Source organism: Colias philodice, chromosome 20 (assembly GCF_061535455.1).
Source record: "Colias philodice isolate Cphi_HAF_F1 chromosome 20, ilColPhil1 Martin Lab GWU primary, whole genome shotgun sequence".
NCBI classification, from domain to species: Eukaryota; Metazoa; Arthropoda; class Insecta; order Lepidoptera; family Pieridae; genus Colias; species Colias philodice.
This window is the reverse complement of record NC_143105.1, coordinates 3,987,091-4,004,145: the sequence shown is the minus strand read 5'-3', so window position 1 is coordinate 4,004,145 and position 17,055 is coordinate 3,987,091. Positions and strand designations below refer to the sequence as shown.

At 31.8% G+C, this 17,055-nt stretch overlaps 1 protein-coding gene across 1 annotated transcript in view; it reads left to right on the top strand.

Moving 5' to 3' along the window:
- shg (DE-cadherin) overlaps nt 1-17,055 on the top strand; it is a 177,631-nt gene that overhangs the window by 137,361 nt on the left and 23,215 nt on the right. Inside the window, exons 6-14 of the mRNA XM_089707920.1 lie at nt 173-358; nt 629-831; nt 1,223-1,400; nt 1,685-2,177; nt 2,531-2,802; nt 3,934-4,215; nt 6,849-7,002; nt 8,660-8,847; nt 15,225-15,416. Coding sequence (XP_089564046.1) covers nt 173-358; nt 629-831; nt 1,223-1,400; nt 1,685-2,177; nt 2,531-2,802; nt 3,934-4,215; nt 6,849-7,002; nt 8,660-8,847; nt 15,225-15,416 — 2,148 coding nt within the window. The remainder of the gene's footprint in view (nt 1-172; nt 359-628; nt 832-1,222; nt 1,401-1,684; nt 2,178-2,530; nt 2,803-3,933; nt 4,216-6,848; nt 7,003-8,659; nt 8,848-15,224; nt 15,417-17,055) is intronic.

Below are 17,055 nucleotides of genomic sequence, written 5' to 3'. Positions count from 1 at the left end.
GAACTAAGGTATAATATATTGATTTTAGGCTAAAACACGTTGTGTGGACACGATTTAACCATGTTTTTTTTATCTAACAGAGGACGTGAAGGAAGTTATGTAACAACATAATATTTATCTGCTGAGTTTGAGAGAAGTTTTAATACTAATATTTTATGTATTTTCCATACAGTCGTACTCAGAATCAGTACCACAAGATTTGCCAAGCGGCCGTGAGGTGATGAGGATATCGGCTACGGACATTGATGATGGAAACAATTCCATAGTGCAATACGATTTAGACTCAAATTCCCCTGACCAGGCGTATTTCTATATAGATCACGATAATGGTGTTATATTCCTGAACAAAACAATCGATGTAAGTGATGTATTAGTTATTTAATGATTTTTAAATTGTTCTACTTCCCATTTGTATAATCCACTATATTTAACTTTTAATATCACCCTTTCAAATGTCACATTGCCCTTTTACTTAAGCGTTATTTAAATACGCATATTAATAGACATAAATTATTATCAATTTTGACATGCTATTCAATTAATTTAATCGACTTCAACTATTTAATCGTTTATTTGTTTAGATTCCGTACGCTATTATTAGATGATAAATGTTTCTGATCATTTTTAGAAACCACCCGGCTACAAATTCAAATTGAGCGCCATAGTAAAGGACATGGGAGCAGAACCGCAACAAAGTTCGATCACTTTAGACATCCAAGTCGTGGAGTCTAACAAGAAAAGCCCGTCTTTCATAGAAGTTCCTGATGAGCCGATAAGATTAAAAGAAAATTACGCAGACTTCAATACTCCGATAGCCACAGTGAGGGCGGTGTAAGTATTTGAATTCAATTTGCTCGGATTAAACTTGATATCTTTACCGAATCTTTTATTGTGTTTGAGTTTGATGTGCTTTCTTTGTAGACTTACTTTGTGGATGGAAGTTCGTTTAATCTTTTATATTTGAAAGAAAATGCAAATTATTATACTTCAAGCTAGTTATGATTCTAGTTTGAATATAATTTTAGTATGTATAGATGAGTTTTATTATGAGATATTTTAACGATCGGTAATATTAAAGAATATATTTCTCAGGTTCAGAATGATTTCATTATTCTGGTTACGATTATATCTTTATTATTTGCCATACAAATTCTCATAAGTATTTCTTATTTCATCAACTATTGATAACAATTTGCTAAATGAACTGATATTACCTATTCAGATCAAATATACCAGAAGAGAAGAAACTTCAGTTCGAACTAGTGATGGGTCAAACGGAACAAACAAACAAATGGCACACATTCGTGCTGGAACCAGAAGCTGACTCAGCGTATATTAAACTTGGTAATCATTTGGATTACGAGAAAATAACAGATTACACGTTGACTGTAAGAATACAGGTAAGAAGATATCAACAATCCAATCTATCAAAATATATTTTTGGCTTAGATTTTTGCTAAACACGTTCAACTTTGAAGTCTTTTTTATATTTATGTATATTGTAATTGTTAAAGAGAAAATTTATAGAGTTAATTTCCTTTCTTAACAACTACCACTGATCGAATTTGTAATGAAAAATAAAATCACATCACTATTGTAGCGGGTAAATGCATGTCTTATAATTTCATGCACTAATCAATTAATGCCTACGTAGTACACATTTCCATAAACCAATATATTCCAGAACAATTACAAACTAGCCGCTGAGACCATAATTCAAATAGAAGTAGAAGACGTCAACGATAACATCCCCATATTCAGTGAGATCAGATCTGGGAGTGTTCTAGAAAACGAACCCCCAGGAACACCAGTAATGCAAGTCCGAGCATTCGACGCTGACGGTACTTCAGCGAACAACCAAGTCTCTTACGAACTTGGCGACCCTTCAGATCCTTTCGCTATAGACAGTTTAACTGGCAACATAACCACCCTAAAAATGTTCGACAGAGAAGAAAGGAGTTTCTATAACATCAAAATTATCGCGACTGACAATTCAGAATCAGCACTTATCCCGGGTAAACATAACGCCGGGCAGCAAGTGTTCCTTATAGAGATAGCTGATAAAAACGATAATCCACCGCATTTCACACAAGACACGTATGTCGCGGAGTCTATCGCTGAGAATGCTAACATTAATGAACTCGTCACGCAAGTTACTGCTTTGGATATTGATACGGGTAAGCTTTTTACATTACTCTTAAGTTGAGGAAATCGAAACACTTGTTTTCTTAGTTACAAATTGATTTTCCTGGATTTGCTTTACATGTTGAACATCCTATTTCAACATGAAAAGAATAGCTTACATCAGTTGTGAATGAGGTAGGATTATTTATCCAGTTATCCTTAACAAAAACAAATTAATTAAATGTTTGTATCGTTAATTCATGATAAAATTGATATTGTTAATACATTAAAACGATGTACAATTTATATGATACAACTTTACGCGCAAATAATATCCGAAATTTTCATGGCATTTTTTTGAAGTTTTTCTTTACATAATATAGTATTTTTTTTATTATATTTACAGCATCCGTGGTAACATACAGTATAGTAGCCGGTAACACGTACGATGCGTTCGTAATACGTAATTTCACTGGTGAAATTCGTGTTAACAACGAGCTTGATTACGAAAATATAACCAGCTACAGCCTGGATGTAAGGGCCTTTGATGGTCTGTATGAAGATTATGCCAAAGTACTGATCAAAATCGAGAATTTGAACGATAACCCACCTGTTTTCTTGGCCAATTATACTAGGACAATAGAAGAAGAGAAATTGTATGAAGGCTGCATAGTTAAGGTATGTAAAGTAAATTGGGCAATTATTTATTCTAAAATAAAATGTGTCGCACAAAGCAAAACACACCTACTCGAAAACATTCATAAAAGTTCGCTTGTGTTGCGTGGTATGATTGATAAATAACGAGCATTACATTTTGTATAATATTTATTTCCTAATAATTTATAAAGCATTTTTTGTACTAAAAAGCTATTCTTACCCCTCGTTTTCACCAAAGTATAATACATGTATTTTACAAATTTGATGCAATGTTTTCGTTTCTCATAGACATGTGTAAAACATGTTGTATACAAAATTTGATACATGTAGGATAACTTATATGAAACTTGTTGGTTGAAAACTTCTAGTTGCCTACATGTTTATGATCTCTTGTTTTTGTTGTAGCAATACTTGTAGAATTCGAGACAAATTCAGTCGTACCTACTTTTATAATTTCTATTAATAAAAAAAACTTTTGTGAGATGTATGTATGTTGAAAACTTTATCCAACAAACATGGATAAAGTTTAAAACTTGTTTGTTACTAGTATTATACAGAAATTGCAATAAAATAAATAATACTTATCTAAACCACGACTGTATTTTGTAGGTGAGAACGCTATCAATGGATCAGAGAAGTTCTAACATGTCACAGACTTCAGTGTAAACGCAAATGTGTTTTATACTTGTATAAATACTTGTTGGCTACAAAGTGTGAACGAAAGAATGTTTGAGACAGTCTAAATACATGTATAAAACAAATAATTATGTTATGAAAAGTATTCTACAAGTTTTGTATCAAACTAGTATTTAACTTGTTTCTTGGTGAAAACGAGGGGTTAGATGGACACAATACCAATAACAGTAATTACATGGCTATTAAAGAAACATAAAATTATTTGTTCACATATTTTAAAATAAAAAAATATTTATTTATTGATTATTTTTCCGACCCAAATATCGACCAATAGAATTGCACCATTCGACGTCACGTGGTACAACCTACATGGTATTATACTGATTATTACTAATGCATATCTTGATAAAAATATCACAATTTTGAATGAATGCACGATACTAACTCTGCAATGCATGCCAAGATATTGCAATCTTCGCAAATTTATCTACTAATTACAATTTTAAACCATCACAGGTAGAAGCATACGACCCAGACCTCGACAGGAACGAGCCCCAAAACATAGTCTACTCTTTAGTCAAACATGAGCAAAAAGAATTCCTCCAAATAGACAATGATGGCTGCCTTCGGTTAACTAAACCGTTGGACAGAGACCAGCCTTCTGGCTTCACAAGATGGCAGATCCTCATCATGGCTGCTGACCATGGGGGAAGATTGGGGTCAGATAGCTTGAGGTCCACTACGGAAGTTATATTGGAGTTGACGGATATCAATGATAATGCGCCGTTTTTGACTAATGTAAGTATTTTATTTGATATAGATAATGGGTGGTGAAAATGGTTAATTTAAAGAAGGGTTTTGTACTTAGAACTACTAGGAGTAGATTTATTTTTATATCAAATAGTTTAACGATTGACCTCCATCCTGCCTGATGTTAAGCAGTGATGCGGTCTGTTTTAGAGAAAATCTACAGAGAAAAAATTATTTTTCTAGTTTCTAGTTTCTAGCTTATTCTAGTATTCTCCAGTCTAGATTTTGGAAGGAATTGCGTGGTTTACACAAAAATAAATTATAGTTAATTTATACGAAAGTCTGTACAAATTCAATGAGGTATCAAAATACAGAATACGCGTTATTTAAAATTAAACCAAGCTGAAAATCGTTCTTTCTAGAATTTCTTATCCAACCGTTTCTATAAAACACCTACACCTAACAAAATGCCGGTATAGGTATTAAGTATTTACTAAGAACTCAAGATTCCTTTCAATTATTGAGGCAGGAGAATAACTCAGCCTTGTAAAGGACCTGTGACACAATTCTTTTAGATCCCAAATTCAAAGCGATATTCAATACCTTGGAATTCTAAAACATCTCGAATTACACAGTTTTGTGAAGCTTTTAATTTTCTATACCATATTGAAATCATTGATGGTTTTTGTCGTCGACTTTTGTTACGACATTTATTCCGTATGCGTCGTTTCGCGTAGCGACATTTTAGTACGCAATGAGTTTAACTTAAGTAAGTATTTTTACCGCCTCCTTGGTACAGTGGTTGACGCGTGAGCGTAAAACCGAGGGGTCCTGGGTTCGATTCCCGGTGGAGACGAAGAAAAAAAAATGTCTCGCTCTGGCAGGACACAGAAGGCTGATCACATACTTGTCTCTAAAGAAATTCGATCAGTGAAACAGATGTATCTGCCCCTTACCCCACTAGGGGACATGGGACTTCACTTATAAGCATTTTTATAAGTTTTTTGTAAGTTCAGATGTTTAAAATTTTATGTAAAACGTACATATCCAACCATACCTTAATTATTCAATTACTCTTGCAAAAGAAATCATCACGATCAAATATTCCAACTGATATTTTTTCCGAAGTAAAATATTTTCCATGTTAAATCTTAATATTATCTTACCTTACGTCTTTATCGGCTTAATTGTTTTTCTATACAATTTATCCTTGTACTTTTACAATTGATTTTCTATTATTACATAATAAATATAAGATCAGAAAATAATTAGGTAATTAGGTCTTCTACAAATATTATGTTTTATCAAGTAGGTATGGTAGAAAAACGTAGCGGAAAGCCATAAAGATTATCAGAGCAGTGTTATCCGTAATCCCGAAAGTCAATAGGCTTGTAAGAAATTAGTTATCGTTTATTCAGATTTATGCTGATTGCCGATCCGCTAAAAAACTCTTCGGTTGTTTTCCCGAACTTTGTTGTTGGGCGCGTCTTAATCTGGCTCTGGAAGTGATTTCGTTTACATTTGTACTTGAATTATTTTCTAGAATTGTTTCTTAGGCTTCCTTTGGATTAGAAATATACGTGGATTTGAAGTTGTCATGTACAAAAAACGTTTCATGTCGTATTAATATGTAGGTATGTGGAACATACATACCTACTCCAAAATATAAAATATATGCTGAGCACACGTGTCAGAAGTGAAACTTCTTTGGCAAGATTCAAATATACCAAAATTGTCGCCTTAATCCATGACGTGACCTTGAAAATTTACTCTCAACGCCTGTGAAGTTTCACTTGAAAAATTGCAATTATTTTTCTAGTAACAAGCCTATAATCTATTATTAATATTAACCAACTGTCTCGTCATCATTACACAGCTACAGTTACAAAATTTAAGCGACTTTTTTTCAATTTTAATCCAAAAAAAGTTGAAACTAAATTGATTCCGTTTCAATCGTTAACACTAATTAGCGCAACGAAAATAGCTAGAAGCGAAATAACAAACGGATTCAATACTCCTTTAAATTTCCAATTTTTACCTCAGAACACGAGTTTTGTTCCCCGGGTATCCGGGCCGTTAATTTTTCATGCAAATCCCTCTATCTATGAAAGCTCAATTCGTTTTCCGATCCTTTAGACTTCAGGTATTTTCCATTTTCTCTGCTATCTTCGGATTTAAATAATACACGGAAGGTCCGGTGGCTTACCCGGTTGTGTTCTATAGTGATTGATAGATTAGGGGTCTTCGGTGAACCGCGTGTTAACTGGATTAGTGTTTGCATTATTTATTACATATGTTTTTCCCGCTTTAGTATACCTATGGAAATAGATTATTGAATTTTTTAGCATAGGTGTTATTGTGGTTTTTTTTTCAGCTTAACTTGATGTGTTATTGTCTTTTTTTTTAAGATTCTATTTTAACTGGGAAAAAATGTGTCTGATTCGATTGAGTGGGATTATAATTTCATTCGACTGAAATTAATAAAAAATCGATAGCATAGTACTTATTTTAAATATTTAAAGTGTGTACAAAAAAATCCTTCACAAATATGAAAATCATTTACACCAAGAATTCAGAAGAAAATGAGACAAGTTTTTAGATGCACTTTATTTACCAATACGGCACTACATTACAAACCAAAATGTACTCTAATTATAAACTAATAAGGCACAATATTGCAGATTCAACCAGTGATATGGTACGAGAACGAGCCCCCCGGACAAGTGGTGATCCTCACAGCCAAGGACTACGACTCGGCAGAAAACGGGCCACCGTTCACCTTCGCACTCAATGAGTCCGCCAGCTTCGATATACGCTCCAAGTTTCATATACAGGGTAATTATTATTAATTAAGTAGTTTTTTTATAATGTAACTATGGCTTCATAAAAAATATGTCGATAAAATGGTAAACCTGAAAATTACGTTGATATTCTTTTTGTTAAAATTGAAAGAAAAAATTAAAATTGAGCCATTTTGTTGTAACAAGTAATTGATTACAAATGTTTTTTTTTTCACTGCTTAATCTAAGAATAATTTTAAAATGACTAGGTTATCAAGTTAAAACGTTGCAATTGTTAAAACTAATATAGACAACAGTAGGCGTAAAAGGTCATAAAATATGTATTACGTATGTGTTGGCAAACAATATACATACCTACTAAAAAGTATGTGATAAAGAAACTTTGCCACCACGTAGGTAGTGAAAATTAGTTTTCAACAATATGTTAATTTATTATATGAAAATATACAGTATAAACTATGATTAGAATATAAATATTAACACACATTAACAATCAGCACTGAATCCATTAAAATAAATTTAATTTAGAACATACATTTAAAAATCAATACAGCTTTTTCTTTTGAATAAAACTTGTTTATACGTTTCAATATTATTCTAAACTAAATAAATTAGAAGGAACTCTCCTCCGATGAGAGTAAATTAGGAGAGGGGAGGCTCCAATTAAAAAATGGAGCGATTTAAATATAATTAATTTGCTATGGGCTAGGCATATTTTTTTAATTTCAAAGGTCAATAATTAATAATAGTCTGATCGACAATAGAACTTCATGCGAGCTCTTTGTAGAAATTGCTGTCAGAATAACTTTATCGTACTTCTAGAAGTTTAATAAATAAATATCTAAATGTTTGAATTTCAGTTTGACCAAGAAAGTTGGAAAGGGCGATGTCCTAAGTTACAAATAATTATTCCAAACTAGCTATGCCGCGCGATTTTTGACATTTCAATCATCTATGTATGTGATATTATGATTTATATTACCTACTGTAAAGTTTCATCCAAAGCCGTCCAGTAGTTTCTTTGTTACAGAGAACCAAACACCCATTCATACTCACAAACTTTCGCTTTAACATTAGTAAGATTCCACTACAAATAAGCACTTGAAAACATCCACATAATCGGGTCACGAATAACCAAAATAGAGCCCCATCATTAACATAGTTAAATCGCAATAAATGGCGTCCCAAGCTAAACTCCTAACTTTGTTCCTCGAGTGCCAATTCAATTTGAGCAATTTGCGCGTTGATAATTGTGAACCGCGGCTAAGGAAATTGTAAAATAAACTCATTTTAACATTTTATTTCACTAAAGTGCCTATTTACTCCAGCCAGTTTGATTAGTTTTAATTATAAACTGTTTTTAATCTGAGATAGTCTTCCAACTTTTCTTTTTATAGCATTACACATTTGATTATAGTTTTAGAAATTTTGGTTTCGACAAAAACACGTATAACCTAACCCATATGGTCAAATATACAGTAAGGATTTCAATAAATGTATCTCTTAAGTTTCTACTACTACTATTTAACACAATTTTTGTAGTAATAATGTTAATTAGCCATCCAAACCGCACATCGCCAAAACAATATTCTGACACGTTTGCTTGCAAAATTATCCAAGAAATAAAACACTACATGTCCCAAGAAAAGATCTAAATATTACTATAATTAATTAATTTCCTTTTTCAACAGGCAACATCCTCTCAACCCTAGTGTCGTTCGACAGAGAACAGCGGAAGGAATACAAAATTCCCGTAGCCATTACAGACTCTGGTACTCCAAGGTTGACCGGAGTGTCCATACTCCATGTGGTTATAGGAGATAGGAATGACAACCCTATGTCGTCGGGAGAAAGCAGCATTTTCGTTTACAATTATAAGGTAAGGCTGGCAAAAATTAAATTAATAAGAAGTTTACTAAATTGTGGAAATGTTATGATAATTCTAGTGGATAGTGTTAGTCGTTAGTATCGATGAAATTTTTGTAGTTATTTTATGTTACAACTTAGTGTTGGAACAATTTGAATTCGTCTGCGCAGTGTTGGATATCTTTTACGTAAGATTTTAACACTAGGATATTATTTCAAGTACTTTGGTATGAACTATTTAATTGTTAGAAAACTATATCTATATGAAAGAAAGAAAGAAAGAAAAGACATTTAATTCAACACACACATAAAGACAAATAAAAATAAAACAGAAATTAAATAGAAAAACACATTGAAATTACGATATAAAACATAAATACATATTAATAAGGTGTGATCCTGTGTGCTGAACAGGGACCCCACTCAGGAATTCTGCGGCTTAAGAGCTGCAGCACTGATTTTCAGTGGTTCCCATGTTCCCAAATGACGCCTATAGTGGCAGAAAATTAAAAATATGAATAAATTAAAATAGATACCTATACACATATATACACTACATAAATGTCAAAACAAAACAAGATTCATCAAAAGAAATAATAATAATATGATTTATTACTAGTTAAGTTAAATATTTATATACCTAAGGATAACAGAAAATAGCAGTATATGAGTCTGCCTATACACGCGAAGACAAAAGTAGGTAGGCTATGATGTAATTGAAATTCCTACAAGTAACTTTCTTAAATGAAACATAATCTCAAGGAAATATATTTGCAATCAACCATCCAGTACAAGTTAAAGTCAGTAATATTATATAAAACATAAATAACACGCTCTATAGAAAACGAATTTGTTTTATATATTTTAATGAAAAGTGTATCCCGAATTTGAATATCTTAAAGTGTCTTACGTAAATTGAATTTAATAAAGAAGTACCATTATCTCTATGAAGACTGATATTGTGCGCTTTATTTTCAATTAATTTGAAAGCGAGCTATCAAATATAAAGCTCTTCATTAAAATTAAGAATAATATTTTATGTAAACTCGACGTAGAGGAAGATTTCTAGTCTGAAAGCGTGGCATAAATTCCTTGAATCTGCGCAGTAAATCCTTTAGATAAAGCCTGGAAATCATTGTTCTCGTTGAACGAAAACTGCAATTATCTAAATAGGAAATTTAATTGTATGTAGGTTTTACTAGCGTTCTAACTAGCCTGTCCATAAATGGTCCATATACCATATTTTTAGGATCGATGTTTCTCCTTCTCCTTAACTACTTTTCTATAACAATTAAGATTTCTTTAATTTAGTACTTAAAATTATACGCTTTAAATACAAATAATAAGAAGAAGAAGCCAAAGTGTATTTCAACTTCCAAGAAATAAAAATAAACGTTACGTTTTTCAGTAAACTTATTAGATTCAATTGATTGAATTCAAGACAAAGTTTTGAAAAACTACTTTTAATTATTTATTTCGATAAATTAGTTACTATATACTGAATAAATAAACAACCAAATATATTGAAGTTACTTTATACCTTTTATATGTAATTAGATATAGGTATATATTAGATATATATAATAAGGTGTGTTTTCTCAACGCAAACAGACGGAAACTTACTTCAATGAGATATACAGCTGGCGGTATTATGTAAGTATTGGAATAATCTATCTCTTCCATCTTTCCTGTGTTGTTTTTTATTATTTTATTGTACTGGATGGTATGATTCCGATTTCTTCGTTTCTTTTCGTATCGATTTGTTATACTTTCTGTTGTTTTTTATACTTTTGTTTAGTCTTTGTTTGGTAATTATTTTTACTTCTTTTGCGATGAAGATAAAAAACTTGAAGTTTCATGACAATTTTTTCTACTCTTTTGCATAGCTACTTACTTAGCTTAGAAAATATCACATTCTACAAAACTTCCAATCTATACTAATATTATAAAGCTGAAGAGTTTGTTTGTTTGAACGCGCTAATTTCGGGAACTACTGGTCTGATTTGAAAAATTATTTCGGTGTTGGATACCCCATTTATCGAAGAAGGCTATATAGGCTATATATCATCACGCTAAGACCAACAGGAGCGGAGCCACGCGAGTGAAACCGTTCGGCACAGCTAGTATAATATAAAAGTTAACGTATATTACGTACTAGATTTCCTCCCGCGGCTTCGCCCGCGCTGTCAAAGAAAAACCCGCATAGTTCCCGTTCCCGTGGGATTTCCGGGATTGCGTCATTTTCCCGGGATAAAAAGTAGCCTATGTCCTTTCTCGGGTATCAAAATATCTCCATACCAAATTTCGTGAAAATTAGTTCAGTACTTTAGGCGTGATTGAGTAACAGACAGACAGACAGAGTTACTTTCGCATTTATAATATTAAGTATGGATGATATAATAATGCAAATTCAACATTATGAAACTCGTTAAAATGCATGTGTCAAAAGTATAAAATTTGCCCGACAGCCGCATAATATTCTGATATATCCTTATTTTTAACCAATTTAAAATCTCGTGCCATCAACGGAATATAATATTCCTGTATCGAAATAGTTGACGTTTTATTTTTAGTCGACTCTATATTTGAATGATTATGTTTGAAATGGAATGTTTAAAACAGATGGAAACTTTGGATTTTGATTAAGGGCATAATGCCTTAAATATTTTAAAATATTCAGGTTGTAATTCTGTAATGCCACCTTTTTTTTTATAGTGGGGAAATCTTCCAAAGATACCCACGGCCCCCGGGGAAGGAGCCGTGGGTTATGTCGGATTCTTACCGACTAAAACCCCACTGTGTTCCGTCGAGCCGCTTTAATGATGGGGCCGCGGGTATTTGTTAGAATTCTTCCGCGACTCTGTAATGCCACCTGGTGGGAAAGTAATTTTAATACTTGATAGAGAATACTTTTTAATAAGGAATGGACAAATATAAATTAATTAGTTTTATCTACCTATAGAAAATATGATAAATTACTGTATCTATTTTCCCACATCAAATAAACCTAAAATAATCTTAAACATTTCAGGATTAAGGTAGAATAGTACCTACTTATATTATCTATATTGTTTTATATTATGTTATTGTAGCGGGTCGGAGCCTGACCTTTCAAAACTCCCACTTATAGGCGAAACAATACATTAAAAGCACAATCTATAAGTTTAAATTCATGCTAAATTTTCAATTATGTGTGGGAGGTAGAGGCTCCGTCTAATCAAAACAAAACATGACTCGACTGAAGAATAGTAAAATATTATTTTTATTGTAAATTAATTTGACAAAGGGCACATCTTTAGAGAATCGAGAGAATCTATTGTCTATAATTTATCATCTATTCTAAAATTCCTATTATTTTGTGTAGATATCGGTGTATTCTTGTCTATAATAATTGTTTGTTGTTTCTAAACATTATTATATAAATAACTAGCAGTCCGCCCCGGCTTCGCCCGTGGTACATATTTACCGTTTCTCTGCATAAGAACCATCTTCGTACTTCAAGAATATAATAAAAAAAGAATTAACGAAATCGGTTCAGCCGTTCTCAAGTTATGCGCTTACCAACACATTTTGGGATTCATTTTTATATTATAGATGATCATATAATAATAAATAATATATGACACCGATGCATAGAAGTATGCTTTTATTTAATTTTAACTAGTCATTCTACTACCTACACTCTACAGGTTTGTTCATCATATACTGTATAAGAATATCTCAACATTTGTAAGTAAAGTTTAACATTGAAGTTATTTTGTCGAATAAAAATGAAATAATAAAGTGATCAGTTTAAAAACCCAAAGAAGTTTACAAATAACACGAACAAAAGTATGAGATCATCTACCAAACATACGTCTTTCGTAAATACATATTCAAAATGTTACCATAATTCATAAAATGTGTACCACAGTAAAATCGTGATAGCGACGAATGAAAAATCGTAAAGTATTTTACGTGGGTTTGTAAACAGCAATAAATGTGTTGCCGCTACTTGAAGACATTTTCGTCTAACATTCCGTACTCCGCTCACTTCAATGTAAATTTTATTTTTATGTTCTCCTAAGTAACTTAGCACGCTCGTTATTGTTGGACGTAAACGAAAAATTTTACAGAATTCTTGAATTTCTTTGTTTATTTTATATTATAACAATATCCTGAATCCATACAATATATTTTAATTGAAGATATTATTCTAACTGTACTTTGTTGTCAACTATACCTTGCGTTTATTATCAAAGTTATTCGACGGAAGTTTAATAAACTCCGTACGGAAGGTCATTTACAGTATTCACTATAAAAATTTTCAATGAATAATTAACTCAGCTATTATCCAATAAAGTTAATATATACCGCGATAATACCAGTGTTTTATAATAATATATGGCTATTAAAATGTTAATTTCGCCTTAATGAAAGCGGGTTTAGTTGTGTGTGCGTAAAGAGGGATTACCGAGGAGGCACTTTTTACTGCCTCCCTCCCGTTCCTCTAAGTTACGATGCTTGTTTTATTCTTGACTACCTTTAGTGCTTTCACTTGCCGAAAGGTTTTTCTTTTATTAAATTTTCTTATGTACGCACCTTTCTTTTATATGAAGATAATTTTTATTTTTCTCTGACCCTTGCGTGTCGGCCACAAAAATAAATGCAACCTTCGTGTTGATTTTCAACGCTTCCAAAGTTATATAAGGATATGTTCTACGTATGCATTGTTCCATCATTTATATGAAATTTTATTCTCAGTAATAAAGTCCATATTTCTCTCTTTCAATACTTTCGTAACACAATATCTTTTCTCTTCAAAAATTGAATGTATCTTCAAATCTAATTCTAATTCAAATTCAATTTAACACGTCTCTCTAAATAAAGTAGGTACAATTTATTCATTAAAGTTTATTCAAAAGTGACGTCATCAAATCACGTCAAAAGACAGCCAACAAACAGCAAACAGTATCGAAGAACAGTAGTTTAACTCTCAGCTCGCTAACCAAGTTTATTAGACGACTTGGCCGCAGCACCGTATTCTCTAAGTTATAACGAACTGGTTGAAACTGACCGATTTATTTAGAGGTTTACAGGAACCAGGTATATTTGTCTGTTAGTTAGTATTGATGGTCTGTGGATCTCTTGATTATGACTGGCAAAGTAAATAGTAAATAATAGTAGTACCTATTCATATTGATCAATGTTTAGGATTTTGCGAATTTACAATTTGAAGAATATTTTGTAATGAAAATAATGGATGTTTCTATTTATGAAAATTTTGTGTTCAAATATTTGCTCATTACATCGGATCATTATAAGATTATTATATAGAGAGATTATTATATATTCATGGTTCTTTTATGGTCATTTGATAGGGAGAGCAAATCACCATACCTAGAAAATAATTACTTTTTGTACGTATTGCTCCCTTTGGACTTAGCGGTCACCGGTTCCAATTAAGTAATAAAAAACGTTATTTTGCACTTTTTATGTCACAGTAACTCCACGTGTAAATGTAACGAAACATTTTTACTGGATAAAATGTAGGTTCCACGAATTCAAGGCTGCATACGTGAATTTAATGAAGAAGTTTATGCAGGTCAACACATTTTTTAACCTACAATATTTATTTAACTTCACTGCTCCAGTGCCCTGGTTAATTTCTTTATTTTCACAAAATTTTTGAAACTGTACCTTCCATAGTTATAGTCCGAGAGATGGACGATATTTCGGTTTAATTAATAAGAAGAAAATTAAAAAGATAGAACGATAAATCCAACAATCATTAAATGAATTGGAAAATTAAAGCGTTCCATTTACCGAGCAAAATTATGTAGGTCCGTATTATTCCTCGTTAAAACCTTTTAAAGAGATTAACGGTATTTTAATAAGGGCTTAATGTATGAGCGGATACTTTTGGTCGTTTTTGAATTGTGAAAAGATTTTCCTCAAAATAGAAATTTAATCACTTTGAAAAGGTTAAGTATTTTTATTTGTTTCTACGTAATTGTTTCAGTTTGTGTTCTTATTTCAGCTTGTATTGTTTCTATTTTCTGATTTTGTAGTTCTTCTATTTATGTGATGTTTTATTGTTAAGTGGTACAAAACTGATGTACCTACTTAGAATTTAATGTTTTGTTGTAAACAAGTTGATTTTTTTTTACTTAAGACTAATGTTAATTTAAAGTAAACTTTTATCTCATTATTTACTTTGGATTGTCACATCTATCGATATTTAATGTGTAATACCATGATCGTCTGATCGGCCTCATTCTTAAACGAGGCTTTCTTTTTATCTTCAATTGATATCTAATCTAAAAAAAGAAATGATCAAGTTATAGAATAAAAGTAGTAGGTACTATTTTTTTTTGCGATTTTAAACACATTATAATCTTAATTTACCAGGGAGAAGCGCCAGACACAGAAATAGGAAGAGTATTCGTGAACGACCCAGATGACTGGGACCTGCCAGACAAACGGTTCATGTGGCTGCCATCGTATGAACAACGGAGTCCATACTTCGACGTGCATAGCAACACTGGGATGATCACCATGAAGGAGGGAACGCCTAATGGGACTTATTTGCTTCATTTTAATGTAAGTAAAGCCTACTAATTACTAATTATAATTAATAATTGTTTCTTTTTAAAGGATTTAAAATGCTCTTTATTTTTTACTTTATTTGTTCCGGTGTATTGAATATTTAAAAATAAACGAGGAAATTATCTACATATTTATTTAGATTTAATTAATGAAGTAATTTTATCATCGAAATAAACATATTTTAAATTTAATTGCATCAATTAACTGGATCATAAATGTTTTTTGAATTTATTTTCATTTTAATCAAGCATATTGAATTATAAATTCCGATCTATCAAATATTTGTATAGAAATTATCGAAAACTTTTTGATTATATTTCATTTATTAAAGTGCATAAAAATGTCCGTCCAGTTAACGAATATTTTTGATACAATCTATCCAATTATTTTCATGTTTATCAATCGTTAGTAATAATTCATTTGTTATTTTCTACCGCATCGCTGTATTTTTTTGTTATTCTTGCCCCGTTTTAAAATAAAATTATACAGCAATCTATCGGCATGTCGTTTTTGTTCTTTATTTTGAACACAAAAGTTTTGGAGCGTACAAATATAGTTATCATAATGGTTTAGTTCGAAACAGTTAAGTATATTAGTTGAAAAGTTAAACCCCGACCAGTAATAGCTGTGAATATTTCATCAGCTCTCAGTCGTGGTACGTTTCTCTTGGATTTAGTGGCCGGGAAGTTAATAATTAAATGCTAAGTATTTGCGGTGACCTGAAATTCCGCTCCTTACGTTCCACGCTTAACGACTCTATTGATTTTGCGAACACATTTGCGTTTAGATTTCTATGGAAAATGTGCATTTATTAACGCTTTTTTCGAGGGCTCCAGGTCGCCGATTTTAATGGAAAGCGTATTTATGTCGCGAGTTTTTCATGCACACGTAAACCGTTTACAGTTCTGAGTTCGCGCTAAAGTATCAGGGATTTGCATGTTTTCAAGAAATTGTCTTTGAAAACTGTTCTACACAATTAAAGTAGTATATCCCTTCCGAGTATTTTAAATCTGGAGAAACTGTTAAGCGCTATAGAAGTTTAGATTCCTCGTTATGCAACATCAGCACAAAGCATCAAAATTCAATTTTCTCACAATAACAGCAGTTTCCATTAAACTCTTAGCATATTCAAACAAATCTTGTGTATATAACAGTCTGAATAGGTCTCGTTGTAAACACTGCTGGCTCTTGGGAAAAATGCTCCGATGCAGATTGTAATATAATATTCTAAGCGTATAAATATCATGCTTCTTGCCCTCTGGGTAAAAACGCGTGTTCCTATTTATTTTAACGTTGTTCAGTATAATAGAACTATGTACTCGTCGTTGACTTTGTTATTTTAAGTTTCGAACAACGAAAAAGTCAACTCAATTAAAAATATTCTAACAAAATACCAGAAAAATATACATAGATAGCATGAAAATACAAAGAGAAATATGAATGGAATAACGAAGTTTTTGCGACCTTTCATATACATATATAGCTAGGTACGGAATCCAAAAACTAAATAAATGTTGCATATGTACAATGTTATTTTCTGAACATGAATGATTTAGATCTTGCGTTTCCTTTGCGTGCATACGAAGTTGTGATTTAGTCTGTATACATTTTTACTTCAACTAATGGATCTCTG